Below are 24,153 nucleotides of genomic sequence, written 5' to 3'. Positions count from 1 at the left end.
AAAGTTTAAATCCAGCTTTATTCTGACACAGCGTCTTAAAAACGTGGTGCTCATGTGCGAGACACTGTAAAAGACTGGACACACAAGCGTTAAAACTCATGCATATCTGTCATATACCTTTTAAAGCTAATTTCTACTTACCTGGTGCCTGTTTTAGGCCAAAATATATTAAATATTATTTATTGAAGGGATATTTTATCCTCATGTTGTTCCAAACTTCTATGAACCTTTTCCTTATAAATGTGGGACATTTTAAAGAAACAAGCAACACTGAAGCCAATACAATAAATGAAAAAGAAAACGCTACAAAGCATGACCTCTTCATTCATTTGAACCCCTATATCTTCTCCTCAGCTACTTTGTAAGACTCCAGCACGTCGACTTCGGACACTGGAACGTTTCAAGCGGCAAACTTTTTTCCACGGCACACCGTTTGATTCCCATCTGCTGCAAAAGACGCCCATGGAGCTGATCCTGGAGCTGAAGAACCGGCCGGACCGCCCTGCCAAAGCCCGTCGAGGCCTGACCCTCGAGTCCTTCCCCAACTTTGACTGCGACTTCCTCTTGAGCTCTCCATGCACACCAGCAGCTCAAGACCTTTCCCCAACTCTGGCCAACATGGAGCGGGTGGAAGCGCTCTTGCAAAGCCACATACCTCAGGACGACCCTTCGCAAAGAGAAGTGTTCGTTTAACACTTTACATTTTACAAACCAAAATCTTTAGAACAATATGGAGACGGAATCTTCAGTGTATTTAAAGTGTATTTAGTTTTTATTGACACTCTTAATCCAACTCCTTACTTTTTGTTGAGACGTCTAGTGAAATGTGGCTCATAGTTCCTCATTTCCTGTCATGTTATTTGACTATTTTGTCCTCATTAATTTACCAGCACTGGATTTTCTTTAAACAAACAAGTCGTAAATTCAGTTCTTCCCAAACTCTTAATGGCTTGAAAGCTACACAAACCCTCAGGGACGTCTTTTAAAGCTAAAACGATCAAATTGTGACTTATTTCCTAAGCTCTAAACCTCAGCCCTGTGAAAAAAAGCTTTGTTAACGTGAAACTCTGATGAATCCCAAAACTGGATTCCTATACTTCTATACATTCAGCATGTGGTACGTTGAATTTGCATACCAATCTCAGCCTAAAGCCTACAGAATGCTTCAGTTTTTATGAGTATGTTAGCAAAAACACGACCTTTAAAAGAGGTAGTTCACACCAAAATGATACTGTACTCATTATTTACTCACCCAGTATTATTATTCTATTCAACACTAAGGGCTCTATTTTAACAATCTAGGCGCAAAATCTAAAGTGCATGATTTAAAATAACAGAAGTGGATTCGGACATGCCTTTAATCCTTTTAAGGGTGAAAAATACGCTTTGCGCTGCGACGCATGGTCTAACAGGGTTGTGCTTATTCTCTTAATGAGTTATGGGTTTGTTTTAAGCATAACGTGCATTAAATCAATCAGAGTATCATCTCACATTCTCTTTAAGATTAAGTTGCTTCGGGCACATTTGCTATTTACATGGCGAACTTAATAAGTGAAAAAACTAAATGGACAAACTGAACGCTTCACTAGTGAGAAAACAGTTTAACAGACCATCTGTGCAAGGATAAAGAATGAGCCTCCTCCATTCGACTTCTTTACTTTTTTTTTTACTTTTACTCTTTACTCCTTTACTTTCGGGGATGAGGAAACGGTGTTGTACGCACTCCACTAAAGACAATTATTAGCCTACATATTTAATTTTGTTTGTTAAGCGCAAGGATTTGTTTCAAAACTGTTTCTAAATTCAGTTTTAATTTCCAGCAAATAAATAAATAAACAATAATAACGAAGTGGCGAGGCAGTGGAACAGTAGGTAGTGCTGTCGCCTCAAAGCAAAAAGGTCGCTGGTTCAAACCTCGGCTCAGTTGGAGTGAATGTGTGTGTGGATGTTTCCCAGGGATGGGTTGCGGCTGGAAGGGCATCCGCTGCGTAAAAACTTGCTGGATAAGTTGGCGGTTCATTCTGCTGTGGCGACCCCGGATAAATAAAGGGACTAAGCCGACAAGAAAATGAATGATAATAACGAAGTGTGATCAAAAATACACAAAGTTATATCCAAATACACATCCTATTCTTATTCCCCATATGTCAAAACCTGACAAATGGACAAATCTAAACTTTATTGAAATAAATATAAATATGCATAAAATAAAAAATTCTGCTAATAGTAATAATGTTATACAAATGCTAATTGTCATAATAATCTGGAAAAGCCCCCCGAGATAAAGAAGGCATGGGGGTTGTGGTTTTTATATTTATAGACCAGGGGTGTCCAAACTCGGTCCTGGAGGGCCGGTGTCCTGGAGAGTTTAGCTCCAACCCTAATCAAACACACCTGAACCAGCTAATCAAGCTCTTACTATATATACTAGACACTTCCTGGCAGGTGTGTTGAAGCGAGTTGGAGATAAACTGTCCAGGACACCGGCCCTCCAGGACCGAGTTTGGACACTCCTGTTATAGACGATACAACTTTTTTTTTCGTATGTAACGCCCATGAGTCCGTCCACAAAGTGATGCAAATGGATTTGCTTTTTAAGCAACATAGCGCAAAACGGAAAAATAACAGTTGCACTGGTCTGAAAATAGCAATATATCACGTCAAACACATCTTGCTCCTTATTGCGCCAGGTGTATGATAGGGCACTTAATAGCCATTGACTTCCAGATTAGGAAAAACAAATCCTATGGAAGTCAGGGGTTACAGGTTTCCAACACTGTAAAAAATGAAGAATACTTTGGCCTTTAGAAAATAGGATTGCATGCTAAGGGAGTGCAAAATTTATCTTATATGGTAATATCATAATTGTTATTTTATTGTGTGCGAGATGATAAAATTTTGAACAAATTCATTTATCCATTTGTTTTCTTCTCTGCTTAGTCGCTTTATTAATCTGTGGTCGCCACAGCGGAATGAACCACCCTTCCAGCCACAACCAATCACTGGGAAACATCCATACACACTCATTCACACACACTCATACACAACAGTCATACATAGTGTACGGCTCATACATTTAGAAAATTTTAGCACACCCAATTCACCTGTAAAAAAAAAAATAAATAAAAAATTCACCTGTAACACATGTTTTTGGACTGGGGGGAGCTGTAGCACCCGGAGGAAACCCACGTGAACACTCGGAGAACGTGCAAATTCTACACAGAAACGCCAACTGACCCAGCCGAGGCTCGAACCAGTGACCTTCTTGCTGTGAGGCGAACATGCCACCCATTGCGCCTAAATAATAGTGAATTATTTGAGAAAATTATTCAGTGGTCCATTCATAAACACATCCAAAAACCTCATGCTCTACATTTGAATTTGTTATTTATTAACGAGACAAACACCAATAAATGCCATCAAGCGTGCTTTACTTGGGTTTATCAACAACGTGATCACAACAAAACATCACATCACACGGCTTAAATAGTTGTCAAGAACCTATGAGATGACAGACCAACAACTAATCATTGCAAACACACAATATCCCAATACACCACAGAACTTGTACTTCATGGGTTTTGAAAAACATTTCTTCTTTATAGTATGAAGTAAGCTCATTTATAAGATTGTTCTAGAACTTCCAATTCATTTGGCTATGAGGAAATGATTAATAAACAGCAGTAAACGATCAAACTATTGTGTTTATGGCGATACATAAAAAATGTAAATAATATAACTTGAAAATAGGGGCAACGCAGTGTCGCAGTAGGTAGTGCTGTCTCCTCACAGCAAGAAGGTCGCTGGTTTGAGCCTCGGCTGGGTCATTTGGCGTTTCTGTGTGGAGTTTGCATGTTCTCCCTGCGTTAGCGTGGGTTTCCTCCGGGTGCTTCGATTTCCCCCACTGTCCAAAGACATGCGGTATAGGTGAATTTGGTAGGCTAAATTGTCCTTCAAGAGTTCACACTTAGCTGATGATTAATTATAAAAGCTTGTTTGGCATGCTGTCCCGGGAGAGAGCCCTGAGCTCATGAGATCTTCGAGCCCAGGGCTCCCTCCCGTTGCAAGGCGGGAGGGGAGTTTGAGCTCAGGTAGATCTCGAGAACTCCCCTGCTGTAGCAAGTGATTGCTCTTGAAAATAACTACGTACTAGAAGCGTGTCTGTGGTGCCAATTTGGATTGTTCAATTGACTTAATTGCATGTTTTTTGGCGGTGGGAGGAAAAGGGGAACCCGGAGGAAACCCACGTGAGCACGGGGAGAAGTGCAAACTCCACACAGAAATGTCTGCTAGTTTGGTAAAGCCAGGAACCAGAGACATTCTTGCTGTGAGGCGACAGTGCTACGCACTGGGCCACCGTGTCACCCGTCTAAGAAGGAGGAGTAGGGGAGGAAGGGGGGACCCTTCAAAACGAAGATAGCAGTGGAATGAAACCCAGGGTATTTATAGTAGTTTAGGAGTCGTCTGATTGGAGCATAGTGAATTGGATAATGTGGATCCAGCCGCTAGCAATCATAAGCACGTGATCCTCTCGAAATTTGTTTATACATAAACTTCACGTAGTGTGTGTATGAGTGTGTATGGATGTTTCCCAGAGATGGGTTGCAGCTGAAAGGGCATCCGCTGCATAGAACACATGCTGGATAAGTTGGCGGTTCATTCCGCTGTGGCGACCCCGGATTAATAAAGTGACTAAGCTGAAAAGAAAATGAATGAATGAACTAAAAATTACAAGTTTGCAACAGAGTGGCACGGTACTCAGTGGTTAGCACTGTCGCCTCATAGCAAGAAGGTCGAAGAACCAGTTGGCATTTCAGTGTGGAGTTCGCATGTTTTTCCTATGTTCACGTGGGTTTCCTTCTGGTGCTCCGGTTTTCCCCACAGTCCAAAAACATGCAGTATAGGTGAATTGAATAAACTAATTTGGCCGTAGTGTATGAATGAGTGTGTACGGGTGTTTCCCAATACTGGGTTGCGTCTGAAAGATGTATGTAAAACATACGCTAGAATAGTTGACGATTCATTCCACTGTGATGACCTCTGAAATAGAGACTAAGCCGAGGAAAAAAGAATGAATGAAGTTTGCAACATCATGAAGCATAACAAGCTGTTTTTACAAGAACTAAAAAATCAATGGAAGTGAATGAGACCAGAAGTATTGAGGCAATCAGGTTCCAATGGCTTATGTGAAAGAATAAGATAAATAGCAGGGAAATTTGCAGTTCTTTAAACAAGTACGTACTTGTTTTGTTTTTAAATGTATCAGTGGTTATAAACCAGTCATGTGAATGAATGAAGCACTCATTAAAGCGATAGTTGCCTTTGACTTCCACACTCGTTTTTATTCCTACTGTGGATGTTAATATGGCTGCTTTTTCACCACCATTTCAGAATATCTTTTTGGGATTTTACAGAAGAAATTAATTCAAGTTTATAATCACTTGAGTGTGAGAAAATGGTAAGAAAATTTTCCTTTTTGGGTGAACTACCCCTTTTAAACTATCCCAAATAATTATTTCCATGACAGGTCCAATGCAGTCATTGTACTGGCACAAAAACACATACTTTAATTATCATGATCGACCCCTACTCAAAGACTGTAAAAACTGCATGCATCCCCTACTGCACGCATGCTTATAATAACATTAGCATCGCTGTACTCATCCTAGCATTAGCATAAAGACTGAAGCATACTTTGGGCTTAAAGGATACTCTGGGAAGTGAACTGTGGTTATGTGCTGTAATCATTTTCCTATTGGCTTTATTGTTCCTGCTGTTATTGTAAGCCCTGCTGAGGGCCTGTTTGGACCAATGCCCATGTATGCACGAATAACCTTCCTAAAATGTCCTTTCTTGTTTTACACCTAGATTGCCTGACACCAGGGATCCTTTATTAAATACTAACTAAAGAAAAGGGAAACAATGCAGTAAAATGTGTGTTTATTAATATTGCGATTATGTTGTTATTTCTAATTGCAAAATACTGCAATATTAGCATCTTCCATTATTCGTTAACAATCTCTCTCATATTTATGTTATATAGGTTGTAATAATAAATAAAATAGTTATTTATGTACAAAATATTTCTAAAACACTTTTTCATTAGTACAAGGAACCTTTTGTTTTTATATAACCCTTATTTCTTAGGTTTGTGTAAATAAATATTGCATGTTTTTCCAAAGGTAAAATAGTTATGCAAATATTCATCTACATTTTGCTCAGAATAACTAGCTGCGTTTTTAATTTGACTCTCAAAGGCCTACGTGCTAGTACAACACACCTCGTCCGATGTGATGTTGACGCTAGCAGTGACGCTCGACTCGAGCCAGGTCACTTTAAAGGTTCATGAATATTCAACGTTATTACAAGAAGGTCGTGACCAAAGCCACGCCCCATATGTGGGTTGATTTTTCTAAGCGGTCACGTTGCGTTGCGGCATTGTAACGGGAGGCTTTCGACAGCAGTGCAGCTTTTACATCCCTCTCTCTCTCCTAAGCAGGTAAGATATTGAATTCTTCATTTATAACTAAATATACACAATTATGGGAATAATGTAGCTTAGTTTGAATGACTTGTCATTTCACTGTTTTGTAAACAATCATTTAAATGAGGTTAAATATTTTTAATTCGTTTAAAATTTTATTTATTGTATGAAGTTTCAGCAGTGGAACAAATCTTATGTGCCAGATATCAAATATTAAAGTTAATACGTATCATCCGACAGGTGGTTGTCTGATAAGGCCTCCATCACAGTCTGAATAAAACTTAAACAAGTGTTTAACGTTACATCAGACACATCCATAACATAAACATGTTCTAGTTTCGTAATTTATCTGTAAAATATTCATATTTAAGGTTTATACTTTTAAAAAAGTCCTACATAAAGAGATAAACATCATAATGTTGACATTCATGACATTCAATGTCACCCTGAGCAGGGGTGAAGACTCATTACATCATCATCCTCATCCTTTTCCGTATGTTTGTTTAGAAAACGGCTAACAGAAAACTGGCAAGCCGAACCCATTGTTACACTGTTTACTTCACTAAAAATGCTAATAACGGCCTCATATGCATCTATAGAGATCGATACAGCATCTCGGATGCGGCAGATGTCTACTGAAGGGAGTGTGGCTGATCCGCACGTAGTCATTTCCCTCATCACTAACGTTATAGCTTTAGCCTAGCTGAGATGTGCTAATATTATGTTCTTTAAATGTTTTAAATGCATCCTTACTACATAGGAGGATGTCCGGAAATCATATTAAAATGACGCACATCTAAATGAAGGTGTGTCAGAGATATTTTTTTATGTCAAATGTCCCCATCGGTCGCGTTTACATTCTAATTTTACTGCTACGCAACTAGAACGCTCGCTCGCGTTGCGTCATCGCGTGGAAGAAGGTTTCTACTGAATCACGCGCTGACCATCATCATCATCATCTTCCTGTTGCGTCGTGTAGACGTGCTGAAGATGGTGTCTCTCCTCACTCAGGACACCGCAGGTACATGCGCGTGTAGTGTTGCTCAAGGTTAGACGAACTAAGCTGATGATGAAGACTAAGCCCAGGATGTACAGTCCTCTAAATTGTGTACTTGGCTAATTTGACCTTCTCTATTGTGTTTTTTTTTTCTTTGTATTTTTTGATGTCGTTGAATTTTCCAATGCTATTTTTTTTTGAAGATTATATGACATTTGTGGAGCTTATTATTGGGTTTTTTTTAGTTACTTGTCTCCATGGAGAAAATTATTTTAGAGTGGTTTTATTGAAAATTAATTATAAGTTCAATATAGTGCATTAGTGCCCACCCATTTTCCCCATTTTTTTTTTTTTCTTATGAAGATTTTTTTCTAGCATTAGCCATTAACCAAACCAACCATTAATGGATAAAAAAATCTAAATATTACAGACATGCTATTGAAGCAAAGTACTATGAAAATCAGCAGGAAGGCTGTGGTAAAAGATGATGTGCTTTATGGCTTTAATAGTGAAAAAAAATAAAGAGTTCATTTAAAGATGATGGTTGTGGAGACAGCCTTTTTAAAGTATCAATTTTATTGCAATATATGCATATCTGTGCATATATTTCAGTCATTTTTAGTGTGTCACATTACATTTTTTTTGGTGCAATGTGAGACAGGGCGGGGCTGCAAGTATCTTTATTTTAAACTTTTGCTAGCTGCAATTGGTGGGGTTTCTCATACAGCATTTCAGGTAATGTATTTTTAAAAGCACACATTTTGTTAATAAACAAAAGAATGACTTTCATTAAAGCATATACAGTGCTCAGCATAAATGAGTACACCCCATTTTAAAAATGAATATTTTTATCCCTTTCTTAGTAAATATAGGTTCTATTTTGGTGTGTTTGAACAAGACATATTAATTGAACAGAAATATTTATTAAAAATAATATTTTAGTCACCAAACATCTTTGGAAATAGAAAGAGAATACATTTAAATTCATACAAATTGTTGGAAAAAAATACAAACTATAAAAATTTAAACAAAATTAAAAAAAATTAGTTTCTCTTGAATTGCAATTTTTTTTAAATTAAAAGAATATTTAAACTGTAATTTTTTTCCCCCTAACATATACATTTGAGATCATTTTGGACTCTTATGCATTATTTTGTTATATTAGCTCCAGATTTGTCTTCAGTACTGACTAATCTAATGTATATGCACAAATTTAATATTGTAAAGCTTTCTAAAGAAATTATTCATCTAAATTAGAGATTTGTGAGGGGTGTACTCATATGCTGAGCACTGTACAATTGACAACCAGCTTCATTTTCAATCATCAAATTCACTTATATCATTACACATTATTTTTATAATTGTTATTGTTATTCATTTCATTGTCAATAGTTTTATTATGTATTCTTTTTCATCAAGTGAAAATAGAGATACAACAGTTCTCCACCAACCAAACCACCAATCAATCTGGTTAACGAAATGGAGAAAATCAATGAGAAAGATGCTTCCTCAAGAAAGATCAATGACAAATGATATACAGATTGATTCAATAAGATGTTACTTAAATGTCTTCCTCTAAAATTCAACAATACTACCTGCAAACTTTAATTTCAACAAAAAATAATCAAAACATTCTGCATTGTATGTGCAGGGGTAAAGGGGACAGCAGGGATTGGAAAGGGTTTTTTTTCTTCTTGCTCAATAACTGATTATAGCTTTTAATCATGCTATTTTTAGCTTGTATATTTAAGCACCACTGCAGATTGATGCCTTTAGCCATTAATTTAGTTTAGTGTGTGATTTGTTTGGAGACAGTTTGGAATTATGAGTGTACATTATTTAGAAGTGTCTAAATTGTGTCATTATGACTCATCAAAATGTTGCTTTAGAATGTCTGACTGCCTTTATAATTGACAAGCGAATGCCTTTCTCAATAGACTCAGAGCTTGCAGTCGACTATGGAATGCCACAGTAAAGTATCTTACACTGGCAAGCAGTCTAAATAATGTATAAAACTCCACCCTGTTCCCATTAGTGTATACAGGACTCTGACAGTTTAGGATACAAATAAGAAATTAATTTAATTTACATACACTTGCCAATGACAAATAATGAATGGCAATTATTGTAATTAATATATAGGTCAATATTTTCAATTATTAAATTTAATTATTTGTTACCACATAATTCATATATTGACTTGTAGTGTAGAATAGTTTGCAACTTTTGGTTAGTCAAGATCCTTTATATTTCATCATTTCTTTCACTGGGTTTTCAGTGTTATGCAAAAGCACTACTGTATGTACAAACCCATGTCATGTGTCTGACGAGGGAAAGCAAATGAATAAAAAAGGTCATATGTGTTTTGAAACGCCAGAAACTATTCCAGTATGAATACCTTGTTTTGGTGCCTGTTTTCAAAATATATCCTGTACAGATCATATGTTTGGACTTGTCAGCCAAATCTTGTCAGCGCTTACAATATGAAAGCAGTGCAATCAAATGTATTTTTGACTACCTCTGAAAGTGGTTAAAGCTCAATGTTATAGATCTCATAATATTTACATACTGTTTTAAAAGTAATTTACTTATGATTGGATTGATGAAAACACACCAAAGGCCCTATCACATGGCGTGATTTATTGCTATTTTTAGACCAGCGCAACAGTAATTTTCATGTTTTGTGCCACGTTGTTTACATGGCAAATCCCTTTGTGGGCTCATGGGTGTGCTGGTCTAAAAAGGAGGTGTGTTCAGGCGTATTGTTGACTTGTTGCTATTTTGAGGAACTGAAATAGATAGTGCTATTTGCCTACTAAAAGCTGATTTAAAGTCCAGCACAAAGCATGTTAGTTTTGCGCCTATGCAAATCCAAACCCTAACACAGAATACTTCATACACACAGGATGTACAGCAATACACAAATATCTTTACATATAAAAAAAAATTATAGAGTTTAAATATTATAAAAAATATCTTTTTTCTACATAAATATAAAAACCACTGCCTCCATGCCTCATCTCGGGGGCTTTTTCAGTTTATTATCGACAATTTGCATTTGTTTAATGTTATTATTATTAGCAGTATTATTTGTTATGTGCATATTTATATTAGTTTTAATAAAAACTAGTTTAGATATTCCACCTGTCGGCTTTTGGAGACGTATACATCACCATATGGGGCATAAGAATAGCACGTGTGTTTGGATAGAACTTGGAAGTTTTTACACCACTTCGTTATTATTGTTCATTTATGCGTTTGCTGGAAATTAAAACTGAATTTAGAAACGGTTTTGAAACAAATCTTTGCGCTTAACAAATGAAATTAAATATTTAGACTAATGGATGTCCTCAGTGGAGTGAGTTTCCACCATTTCCTTATCCACAAAAGTAAAGGAGTAAAGTAAAGAGGCCAAATAGAGGAGGCTCATTCTTTATCCTTAAGCTGCAGATGGTTTGTTTAACTGTTTTTTTGCCAGTGAAGCATTCAGTTTTTTCCACTTACAAAGTCTGCCATGTAAACAGTACATGTGCCATGGTGTGACGCAACTGACTCTTATGGGAATGTGAGATGAGACTCTGAATGGTTTAATGCACGTTATGCTCAAAACACAACCATAACCCATTAAGAAAACAAGCACAACCCTGTTAGACCAAAGCATATTTTTCCCTCCTTAAAGTAGCATAAGTGCATTTGGACACGCCCCTAATGTTTTTGTGCCATGTGCTTTAGACTTTGCGCCTAGATCATTAATATAGAGCCCAAAGTGTATTTGTTGCCTTTTAACTAATGAAATTTAATACACAAAAGGTTTTGACTTTGTTCTATGTAAGATCGTGAGCCAATTGAATATGGAAGTCACTTTGAATTAGTCCCAGAGGACAGACACCTCTCCATCAAGGGTCATTGATTGTGGTCATTCATCAGAATGACCTCTGTTTGCCTTTTGTTTGCAACACATTGTCAATGAAGGCAGTGTTAGCTTTAGCATTACTCATAGTAAAACCAGTCACTGAAGACCCCTACAGAGTGAAGGAATGGAAGGACGTGCCATAACACATCCCTAGCAAATCTCTGGAATTGTGTGATGAATGAAGTGAGTAGTCTCTGCTGTGGAATCTTCCATTGAACCTCATTCATTCACAGAGACACCACTTCAGCAATACTGTCAGAAAACCATTGACTAGCGAGGATTTAGAGGAACAACAGCTTCTTCAAAAGCAACAGACTTGTTTACTAAATAAACACCTATACTAAATTATTTTTGGTAATGCATTCATTAATTAAGTGCAAAATCTCAGAATACAAATATTTTTTGTATTATTTGATGGATTCAGTGCATGAACTGGTGTGTTTAGGGTCAGCGCACATCCAACTGTGATTTATATATAAACAGAGCAGCCGGTTTATGCTGGTTTCAGCTCAGTCCATTATCCACAGGGAGAGGGGAGCCAAGAAATGCAATGAATGCACAAACATTGAAAGATAAATGTTTAAAACTTAAAAGCTTATTTTCTAATATCTGCGGTTTCATTAGACATTATACTTAACTAATAAGAAGTTCTGAATTTAAATATAAAGCTGTAATGCAGTTCTACTTTGGTGAGTCAAAACACTTAAAGATTCATTTATGTTACTATTAATAGTAGTAATAGTAGTAAATTTCACAATAATAATAATTTTGTTATTTTGATTTCTGCATTAATCAGGGTTTACTTAAAGTCAATCCACGGCCATAAAAAAATTAAATTTGCTGAAATAAAATATGCAAAACTTAAAACTTGGTAATTCCTACACTTACTATAAATTAGTGGTGTAACATATCACAACTCTCGGGGTTTGGATCACATTATGGTTTTTGAATCACGGATTGGACCATTTTTCGGATCAGCCAAAAAGAGGAGAAAACAAATGTAATCTGCTTTTCCATTTATTACAAAAACAGTACTGCAAGGCACTTTTGGTCTTAAACAAATCAGAACAGAGAACTTGTAATTTTATTAAGAAATAAAATGAAATAATCAGCTGAACAAAAATAAATAGTACAATAAAATGTAAAAAAGTAAAATGAAAAATTAACTGTTACCACTACTGTTGCTGATTATGTTAAATGTAGAAATCTAAAATTATAGTTTGTACAAGCCATATTTATTTTTATTCTCATTTTCAATAAATGATTCAGTTATTTACTTATGAACCTTCATGTTTCATTGCTAGATGGATTATTTTTAAAGAATTATTCAATAGCATATTTTTGATGGCTGGTTGTCGCCACCTTTTGGTTAAATAATGTAATTGCTGCTTACAACTTTCATTATGATATTAAAATGATATGATTTCTATCATAAACATCAGTGGTTTTATATAAACTATAAACTGTTATCCCAGTACTTCTTTGTTTTCCTAAAAAGACTAAAGATTGAAACTTATTCCTGAGATTTTTGTGTTTTTCAAACACAGATTTAAATGCAGCGATTTCAAAGGATAATTAAACGTATGCAAATCACCATCATTTATCATTTGTTTTGCGTGGTTGTTGAGATCCTTCTAATGAGCAATCGTGCAGCTTACACTGAATGCATTAATGCAGGCAAAACATGAAGTGACAGAAAACACCTTTAATAACCTGAGAAACCCACCACTACATCCCGAATAACCTACCACAACTGCTTCAGCCATCGTACAGGAAAGCCTAAATGCTTTCATACATGTGATTTGATTGATGTGAGAGGCGATCTCTCTGTGATCGTTAATCATGATGGTTTAGTTATAAACAAAGACAAATGATTGAAATGACAAAACAACAGATTTTACTAAAATGGAAAACAAAGTAATTCAACTTGTTAAACAACAAAAGTGTGTAAAAGTGGTGACTAAAATAGCACCATGTATTAAAAAAAAGAATGTTAAAGTATGCTGAAGTGCCCTTTTAAATGAAATGCTGTGTCAACCCAGCATTCTGAAAAGATGTAGCCTCAGACAGTGGGCCGTGTCTAATGGGGATTGACAGCAGAGATTAGAGCAGTGTGATTACATAACAGCAGCAGAAAACACTCGTTATGCAGGCAGTTCAGCCTCACTGAAGAGCTGTAAAGGCGAGTGGGCAGGAATATTAATCAAACCCTTTTAGATGCTGTGAATAATGGGCCACGCAGCTTTGTTTATTCGTGACCAGCACTCAGATGTTTCCAGGAGACGGTGGGCTGTTTTGTGTGACTTTCTTTGGGTGAAAGACTGTTTCAGAGCTGCTGGGAGCAAAGCCAGATTCTCATACAAGTCAGAAACTGATTCCCAAGTCTAGAGCTGTAGTATATGTGACCCTGGACCGCAAAAGCTTAATATGTCCGTCTTACATATATTGTATGTAATACATTGTGTAGTTCAAAATGATCAGTTTTATTTTGTGCCAAAAATCATCTGAAAATTAAGCAAAGTTCAGCTTCCATGAAGACTTTATATATATATATACAGGGCTCAACAATAAGGACTGCCCGGTGGCGAGGGGCCAGCGTGAAAGACACTCGGGACAGTAGACAGGATTGTTACTGGCCCCTATATCGGCCAGTAACGATGAGAATGTTTTTTTTTGTTTGTTTTTTTTTTGTAACCTGGTAACAACCAGTACAGTGAAAAGATGGCAACATGGTGGCAAATTTAAACAATGAGGCTAAAAGAAAACGTTTCTAAAGGCTTAGAAGCAGACCATTACATGGGTACAAAATTAAGTAACTGAAAAAAAGAACAAACAAAAAAAAACAGTTGTCAGTTTGGCAAGCCATTTTTATAAAAAGTTATTTAGAATTGCATTAAAACACCAGCACATTTTTCATACTGCTCTTTCATTTGAAAAAATCTTGAATCTTGAATTTTGCTCATTATACATTTATTAACATATTTAAAATGTTTAAATTCTAGATTCACAGGCATAATTTTGCCACTATTTAAAATATGTGGCTAAGAAATAGCTATTAACTTTTTAGTTTTTTTGGTGGGGCTAGTGAAAATTTTGACAGGGCAAGTAAAAATCTTAAGCAATGGCCCGATTGGACCCGTATAAAAATCATTAGCATTGAACCCTGTATATATAAAGTATTTTTTTTAAATATTAAAGTATCTTTTTTAAGTATTTCCCAAATGATGTTTAACAGAGCACAGAAATTTTCACAGTATGTCTGTTAATATTTTTTGTTCTGGAGAAAGTCATATTTGTTTTATTTCTACTAGAATAAAAGCAGCTTTTAATTTTTAAAAAAACATTTCAAGAGTTCACACTTAGCTGATGATCTATCAAGGAATCCTCGAGCCCGGGGCTTCCTCCCGTTGGCAGAGCAAGAGGGGAGCCTGAGCTCGGTGGATCTCAGAACTCCCCGGCTGCGGTAGCTAAGGGAACACATGAGAAAAGGGGTTAGACAAGTGCTTGATCGTTATGCATGTTGTATATCTTTGGATGGTGGGATGAAACTGGAGAACCTGGGGAAAACCCACGCGAACACAGGGAGAATATACAAACTCCTCACAGAAACACCTACCGGCCTGGCAGGACCAGGGCTGGCAGTAGTCTTGCTGTGGGGCTCACAGTGCTAACCACTGGGCCGCCGTGCCGCCCGATCAGTGGTGAAGGAGGAAAATAGGGGAGGAAGGGGGGTTTCTTCCAAACAAAGATAAAATGGACTGAAAACTGTGGTTACTTATAGTAACTTCACTTCAAGAAAAAAAATTATTAACCCCTATAGGCTAATTTTTTTTTCGATAGTCTACAGAACAAACCATCATTATACAATAACTTGCCTAATTCCCCTAACCTGCTAAGTTACCCTAATTAACCTAGTCAAGCCTTTAAATGTCACTTTAAGCTGTATAGAAGTGTCTTGAATACTATGTAGTCAAATATTATTTACTGTCATCATGGCAAAGATAAAATAAATCAGTTATTAGAGATCAGTTATTAAAACTATTATGCTTAGAAATGTGTTAAAAAATATCTGATAAGTTTTGTAGTTCAGTGTCACATTTAGTGTCACATTCACATTTATTCATGGAAAAATGTAGTAATTTTTTATATATATTAGTTTTTTGTTTTATATCAATATGAATGTATGAATCAATGACTTGTTACATTACTGGATGAATCAGCGTTTTTTTAACTGATCTCTTAAATGAATCAATGAACGATTTAATGTTAGATATGTTTTTGAACATTTCACTTTTTTACATTTATCAACCACCTACTGGTGAAGAGATGCAAGTAATGTAATCATAAGTTGTTATTCATTTTGATAACTACCATGGACATCAGTGTTTAAATCTGTGAGTCAATGTTTCCAAACCAAACTAGACATTATGGTTGCAAGTGCACTTGTTCAGTCGCATGATGTGCCTTATATACTATAGTGGCTAGAAAATACCTATATCATCGAATAAATTTCTGTGTCTTTCTACAAGATGGTGCTCACAGCTGAATCACCCGTCCTTTTATCCATTTCTCTGATACTGCTGGTCCAACATGATGAGCATAAAATCATGCAGATGTTCAATTTGGTTTTCATTCATTCATTTTCTTGTCGGCTTAGTCCCTTTATTAATCCGGGGTCGCCACAGCAGAATGAACCGCCAACTTATCCAGCAAGTTTTTACGCAGCGGATGCCCTTCCAGCTGCAACCCATCTCTGGGAAACATCCACACACACACACTCATACACTACGTACAATTTAGCCTACCCAATTCACCTGCACCGTACATTTAAATGCTTAACTGGGATAATTAGGTTTACTAGGCAGGTTAGGGTAATTAGGCAAGGTATTGTATAATGATGGTTTGTTCTGTAAAATATCGGGAAAAATATTTGGTTAAAGAGGCTAATAATTTTGACCTTAAAATAGTTTTTTAAAAAATTAAAAACTGCTTTTATTCTAGCCGAAAAAAAACAAATAAGACTTTCTCCAGAAGAAAAAATATTATCAGACACACTGTGAAAACTTCCTTGCTCTATTAAACATAATTTGAGAAATAATACAAAAATAGAAAAAATTTAAAAGGAGGCTAATAATTCTGACTTTATATAGTAAAAAACAACAACACCTAACTGAATAATCAAATGTAAAATAAGGGTGCTTTCACACCTACACTTTTGTTTCGGAACGTATCTCGTTTGCCCAGTTAGCGCGGTTCGTTTGGCGTATGTGAACAGGGCAATCGCGCTCTGTTCCGCGCCAAAGTAATCGCTCCGAGATCGCTTGAATGAGGTGGTCTCGGCTCGATTGAAACGAACCCTGGAGCGGTTCGATTGGAGTGAGAAAGCGATCCGATCCGAGCGCGGTTATATCACAGTGTTTTATGGATATGTAATAAGCTTACGGCAATATGAAGAGAGAATTATGAGTAGGGCGGGAAGTTTCGCGAATCTCCGGATGCCCGCAAACGAGTGATGATCTCCCGGTAATCTCGCGTCTCTCTCCCAGTCCTCAAATAGGCATCGTCGCGCACCCTTCTCACCCCTCCCCACCGTGTCTCTCCTCAGACACGTCGCGCGCACCCTGTCAATCACCACCAAACCACCACCTCTCCTGACAGCTGAGCGGGACGCTGCAAAATAAACCCTAACACTCTGACCAATGTAAGGAGAGTTTACTCACACGTGACTTGTTTTAGCTCTTTTGGTCCGATTAAAAACTTTGCAGTGTGAAAGCGAACCGCTCCAAGAGCAAAGAGCAACAATGTAACATTTGTAATCTCTGTTTCTGAACAACTGAATCGATTCACAGGTGTGAAAGCACCCTAACAGTGTAGTCTTCACTGTGTTTTTATACTTAAATACAGTTAATCTTTCTTAAAGTTACAAACATTATACAAAGGACTTTAAAATCACATAAACACAATAAACTTTTTGGTAACTTCATAGTCATGTGTGTTTTTAACGATGGCTCCAAGTCAATTATAATCCCACCTTGACATTGCAGATCCTTCGATGTAACTATTGCAGATGCGCACGTTGCAAAATCGATGCTAAAAGGATATATTGTGCAGCCCTAGTCATGATGGCGAGATGAATGATGGTGGTGTCTCCTCTTTTGCAGATTGCTTTGAGCCGCTGACATTATGACGCACCAGTATCCCGCTCTCACCGCCGAGCAGAAGAAGGAGCTGCAGGACATCGCTCAGCGTATCGTCGCTCCAGGAAAGGGCATCCTCGCCGCAGATGAGTCCACAGGTCTGTGACGCCTTCCAAATCTATAAACAACCCATCATTTACTCTAGCTCATGCTCACCTTCTGTCTCCTTTCTGTCAGGGCTGCTGTGTTTACAATATATGATTATGTTTTTAAGCATGCCTCAATGTCATTTAACAATGTCATTGTGTATTGTTCAAATGGACTACCTTTTCTTTATGTCGGTGGCTGCTTTTGCCCCATTGACTTCCGTTATAAAAACTTTCTTTGATTGGCATGGCAAGGCAGCATACAATCATGTATTCTTGATTGTTGGTGATTTTCCCAATTGGGAAGAAGTAAAATTTGTCATTTTTACTGTTGATCTTCTGTTGGGCTCATAAATACTTTAGTTTCTGGTAGGGATGCTCAGATCAGAATTTTTGCGGGAGATAACGAGTACTGATTCTTTGTCATGGTAGATACTGAGTACCGTTTCTAAAGGCTGATTTATACTTCTGCGTCAAACACCGGCGTAGGCTACGGCGCTGACGCATAGCCCTTCGCCGTGGCCATCGCCGTCACTGACGTGCACCTCTCAAAAATTGTAACTACACGTCGCAACAACGCGTAGCGCAAGCTCTGTGATTGGTCGGCTTGCTAGCGTCGACGAGTCTGGGCGGGACCGAGAGCCGTGCGAATGGCGCGAGCGATTGTTTACAAGTGTGGAGTCCCGTGAAGGAGCTCCGGATGGAAATTTTTGTTCTGTGTTTACCTCATGGTTAAAGTTGTTGCACGTCCGCCGGTTCCTGCCTCAAAATGAGCAAGTTTGAGTCACTTGTACATCCAGGAAGTGTTCAGAATAGCAAAACAGAAGCAAAGAAACTCGACACAGAGGAACATTTACAACTCACTGCCCACTAGCGGTTTGGCAGTGTTAATGCAGACCAACGGAGACAGCGCGCAGAAGTATAAATGCACAGCTGCGCGCGTTGCCTGCGCCATGAGTTGCGCCGGTCACTTGACGCAGAAGTATAAACCAGGCTTAATGCTTCAAGCTTTATAATAAATTAAGCACATTTTTCCCTTCAAGTATGAACCTTAAGATAAGATCTCACCTTACCTAAGAGAATGAATTAAGGATGCTGCATATAATACCTTAAATACATCTCTTAAAACCATTTAGGTGTGAACATGTCATGGCAGCTTTACAGAAAATAATTAATTTGTTCATTTTCCTTTGGCTTAGTCCCTTGTTTATCAGGGTTCGCCACAGTGGAATGAACCACCACATAAAATAATAACACGGATATAAAAATTGGTAGGAAAAAAAGACAAACAATGCAATTTGGAAACATTGTAAATGATGAAGGAAGAATTCAATGAAGTTAAAATGCACACCTATAAATCCATTACTTCTTTACTAAAAGTAAATAGGCCTATAAACTACTGTTTATTGCAATAATTATATTACAAGACGGTATATTATTAAACATTAATGTTACAAAAAATGTAAAAATGTTTTTTTTTAATCTAAAAAATTCCAGTCAGCTTTTTAAAAACTTGCAATAATGTCAAAAACACAGAACGTTTAGTTTTTATATGTAAAAAGCCTAAATACTGCCAAGACCATTCATTCAAGACCATTTTGCTCGTCTCCAACTACTGACACCCAGGGCCGGAGCAAGCTGAACTGCCGCTCTAGGCAGAGGACGATCACGCCGCCCTCAACCCCAATGTGAAAACGAAAGTGACCGCTTATGAAAATGAAGTGAGGTGTTGCGGACCTCTATTCTGCTGCCCTATGCGTGGATATAACTGAGGATGCGTGGGTGCTGAGGGAGGGAGGGAGGTGTCGCGGACACTGCGCTCTATATTCTGCCGCTCTATGCGCGGATATAACCGAGGACGCGCGGGTGTCGCGGACCTCTATTTTGCCGCACTATGCACGGATATAACTGAGGACACGCGAGTGCTGATGGAGGTGTCGCTGACGCCGCCCTCTCTATTCTTGAGTCAATGCGCGAATCTATCTGAGGACGTGGGTGGTGAGGGAGGTGTCGCGGACATAACTGAGGACGCGGGTGGTAAGGGAGGTGTCGCGGATTCCGCCCTCTCTATACTGCTGCCCTAGGCGGCCGCCTAGGTCACCTCTATGAACGCGCCGGCCCTGCTGACACCAGATCACTCAATGAGAGAGAGGGGGATTTGCACTCGTGATATCTTTACTGCTCTATTCATTTAAACTAAGAAATGTAATGCTTAGAATATCACTGCATGTGCCTCTTTCAGTCTTGCTCATTCACTTTCCTTGCCATTATTTATTTTAACTCATTTTTGGGGATCACGTAGCCGGTATGAATATGCAGGAGACCTGCTTCCAGGAGAGGTCATAAGGTTGGATGAGACCCTAAACACTAGCAGCTCAAAGCACTGTATATGCATTGGCTGCATTTGCAACAAAGACAGCATCACTCACGCGAGTTGCACCAATAGACTGTATGAACAGGTCGCAACGCTTCTGTATATATTTTAGCTGCTGTGACGCAATCACAAATCATTCACCTCCTCAGGTGTCGTGGCTGCTGGAGGCTATGAAATATACGGAAGCGCACATGCATCTTCCTCTGCTTGTAAACTCATAAACAAACACCTGCTATCGGTTCATGAGATTGGCGAGTACCGATCGAGTCATGAAAGGTGATTACCGGCCGATACCAATCTTCGTTCGATTGATCAGAGCGTCCCTAGTTGCTGTCTTTTATATGGAGTTCATTACTACTCCTAGTCAGTCTATGTTCTGTTCTTTGGTTTTCTCACACATATAAAGGCAAGTGTGCAAAGCTTTCTCTTACACACATACTATTTACTCCATATAAAAGCCAAAAACTAAGCTTTTTCTGCACTAAAACTGATGATCAACTGTAAAACTTGCTAATTTAACCTCTTCCCAACTGGAAAAGCCACCAATAATCGAGGAAGCATAATAATATTGTGTCATGGCTTTGCAATTAATAAATGTCATTATAATGGAAGTAAATGGGCCAAAAATAGCCACCAACACAACGAAATGGTAGTAAATTGCTCCATAGTGTATTGCCCAGTTTTTTTTCTAAGCATTTCTTAAAATGCTTCAACATAAGATGTCAGCTATTCTGTCAGTCCATTTGCTGAAACACAGAGAAAGTTGTGGGCAAATCAAGCCTCATAATCTCCCTAGAGTGATCTCCCAACATTGTGGGAATAACACATACAGCACTAATGAACCATCTTAATTTACCACCAGGAGAAATTCCCTCACTTTCTGCCAGTGTCTCTAACACACGGAAATGAATGTCTGCGTGTGTACAGGTAGCATGGCCAAGCGCCTGAACCCAATCGGAGTGGAGAACACAGAGGAGAACCGACGTCTTTACCGTCAGCTCCTTTTCTCTGCTGACGAGCGCATTGACAAGTGCATCGGTGGTGTCATCTTCTTCCACGAGACCCTCTATCAGAACACTGATGACGGCACAAACTTCGCCCAACTGATCAAGGACAGGGGCATTGTTGTGGGAATCAAGGTACAGCAAATGTTTCACTCATTTTTGTTTAGTTTAGTTCACCTCTAATTGTCTGTCATTTTATCTGACACATCAAACTTTTACCTGCACTTTAATGTTCAGATCATCAATCATGACTGCCTTTTATTATTAATAAGAGGGAACCACTGTTGATATCCCACCATGTCCAATTATTGGTTTATTTGGGGTTCTTCCGCCCGACCACACTTTACCCTCTCATTTTGTAGACTTTGTAGCCTTCTTAACACTTTTGGCTAGGCGATTAAGGGTGCTTTCACATTTTTAGTCTGCTTCATTTGGTCCGGATCAAGGGCAATAAATGATACATTGTTGCATTTTCTGCCGTCTTTGGGTCGTTTTTACACCACACTGCTGGCTTTGGTCCGAACCAGTTGAAACTAAGCAAAATGCAGTCATCTGACAAAATCCACATCTCTCATTGGCCAGATGTTGTTGAATATATTTACTAAACCGCTTATTGATTGGTCAGAATTCACATGTGGGAAAATGCCAATGAACTCCTGCAAGTAAACAAAACCGGCAGAAACAAAATGTCATTTTTACTCTGGAGGCACGACTGCGCTGACTGATTGTATCCCTGCTTTAGACAAACTATACATTTCGAGAATGAAGCGCGGCTGCGGCTGGAAAACAATGTTTTAATGCATCGCTCGTCACTTCAGGAGGAGGCCTGAATTATTTTAGCTAAACTGCAACATATTACCAACGATCTGTCAGGTAATGTTTTCCCCTCTCTCTCTGTTGGTAAAGCGCTGTCAACAAATATTTGTCCTCCATATCCCATAATGCACAGCGCATCGGCCTACGGCAGCTGGATTAGTTCAAAAGGCGCAGTACTTTTTGCGGTTGGAACTGTTTTAGTACGGATCATATTCTCACCACAAACGAACCGCTCCAGGTTTTGTTTGAAAGCGTACCGAGACCACTTCTTCAAGCAGGTCTCGGTACGCTTTTTTGGTCCGCTTTTGGTGCGCACTCGAATACGATTGCTGCATTCTCACCTGCCCAAACGAACCGTCCCAAAAGGGAAAACGAACTCTAGAGCGATTCAATCGAACTAAATAAGGCAAGTGTGAAAGCACCCTAATTCTCCTAAACTGGAAGTGCTCTCACCCTCCTTCTCACACTTGTTGGATAAGAAATGTTCTTTATTTTATGAAATTAGAAAAAACTAGGTACTCTCTTCACTGACCTAGCACTATATTTACTAAATTATGGGAACCCCTTCGCAAACATGTCCAAACTCTTCAGCTTGACCCTGCTCCTTCTGATTGAGTCCCCACCCCCCATTGCCCAGCTTTTATGGGAAACTATCTCTGGTCAACACATTGTAGACTTGTTTTTTTTCTGTATTTAAGATTGCACTAGTGTTGTAGTTTTTTATTTATTTCAAGAGTTCACACTTAGCTGATGATTGATTATAAAAGCTTGTTTGCTATGCTGTCCTGGGAGAGAGCCCTGAGCTCATGAGATCCTCGAGCCCAGGGTTTCCTTCCCGTTGCAAGGCGGGAGGGGAGTTTGAGCTCAGGTAGATCTCGAGAACTTCCCTGCTGTAGTAACCAACGAACAGTAAGTGATTGCTCTTGGAGATAACTACATACTAGAAGCATGTCTATGGTGCCGATTTGGATTAGTCAATTAACTTAACTTGCATGTTTTTGGATGGTGGGAGGAAACCGGGGGAAACCCACGTGAGCACAGGGAGAAAGTGCAAACTCCACACAGAAATGTCTGCTGGTTTGGTAAAGCCTGGAACCAGAGACATTCTTGCTGTGAGGCATCTAGGAAGAAGGAGGAGTAGGGGTGGAAGGTGGGACTCTTCAAAACGAAGATAGCAGTGAAATGAAACCCAGGGTATTTATAGTAGTTTAGGAGTCGTCTGATTGGAGCATAGTGAATTGGATAATGCGGATCCAGCCGCTAGCAATCATAAGGACGTGATCCTCTCGAAATTAGTTTATACATAAACTTCACTTATTTTTATTATAATTTTTGTATTTACTTTTATTTATTTCTATTATTATCATTTGCTTAAAATACTCTTCAGTGTATTTGCCTATTGTTACATGTTTGTCTTTGTATATTTTTGTCATGTTTCACAATGTATAAATAAAACATAAAAAAAGAGGGGAAAAAATCCAGAACTACATAACCCTGCGTGAAAGTTTTTTTTTCTTCTAACTTAAGTTTTTTTTACACCTGAATTAAATTTCACTAGCCACAACCAGGCCTAATTACTTGCACACCTGTTCGCAATCAAGAAGGGTGTGTATATGGGTATATATGTATATGTGTTTGTATAGGCTACATCTGAAATCGCCTACTACTAGAGTTGGTACTACATTAGAATTTACCACTCAGCCATTAGAAAAATAGAAAAAGTGGCTGTGTTGAGTGGGACTTAAATTCTTGCGTTAACTCGGAAGATCAAAGAGACCATGAGAAAACAGAACGCGTCCTCTGAAAATGAGATGTTTTTCCCCTTTTCACAATAAATACTATGCATAAATATACAACGCACAATACAAACTTTAATACAAATTTCAACAAATAAACACCCTTCATGTGTTTACGTCTTTGTGAAGATCACCGTCTCATTTAGGGAAAGTCCTGAGATAAATCATTTATAACTCTGAACTTTAATAATAAATCTAAATAAAATGCTGCCCTTCCCACCTCCTTTATTTAGTCGCAATGACTTCTGTGACTTCTAGAGCGAGATCGGTGCTCGAGGCTTGCGTCTGATAATATTAATAAACCACGAGTCTATGGTTTAGAGTTTTAGAACCGAACTTTGGCAGCTGATGATGACGTTACATGAGGACATGAGGACAAGATTACTGAAAAACGCATATTGAGAAACAGCCATCATGCTCTATATAGTATGAATGGAACTTTTCAGCATACTATATAGTATGCAAGGTTGCGAATTTTCTTTATTA

The 24,153-nt window shown here is 38.2% G+C and overlaps 2 protein-coding genes across 4 annotated transcripts in view; both read left to right on the top strand.

The window, feature by feature from the left end:
* rskrb (ribosomal protein S6 kinase related b) overlaps positions 1-1,429 on the top strand; it is a 23,153-nt gene extending 21,724 nt beyond the window's left edge. For both annotated transcript variants that reach the window (XM_073935474.1, XM_003200895.7), the window contains one exon: positions 355-1,429. In XM_073935474.1, the coding sequence (XP_073791575.1) occupies positions 355-693 (339 nt within the window). In that variant the 3' untranslated portion in view covers positions 694-1,429. The remainder of the gene's footprint in view (positions 1-354) is intronic.
* A 5,003-nt stretch (positions 1,430-6,432) lies between these two features.
* aldocb (aldolase C, fructose-bisphosphate, b) overlaps positions 6,433-24,153 on the top strand; it is a 33,546-nt gene continuing 15,825 nt past the window's right edge. The window contains exons 1-3 of one of the 2 annotated variants that reach the window (XM_073934329.1): positions 6,433-6,499; positions 17,556-18,121; positions 18,671-21,190. In XM_073934329.1, the coding sequence (XP_073790430.1) occupies positions 20,957-21,190 (234 nt within the window). In that variant the 5' untranslated portion in view covers positions 6,433-6,499; positions 17,556-18,121; positions 18,671-20,956. 2 annotated transcript variants of the gene reach the window in all.

The sequence above is a fragment of the Danio rerio genome, chromosome 21 (assembly GCF_049306965.1).
Source record: "Danio rerio strain Tuebingen ecotype United States chromosome 21, GRCz12tu, whole genome shotgun sequence".
Taxonomy (NCBI): Eukaryota; Metazoa; Chordata; class Actinopteri; order Cypriniformes; family Danionidae; genus Danio; species Danio rerio.
The sequence above is the reverse complement of the archived record's forward strand: the minus strand, read 5'-3'. Positions and strand labels throughout refer to the sequence as shown.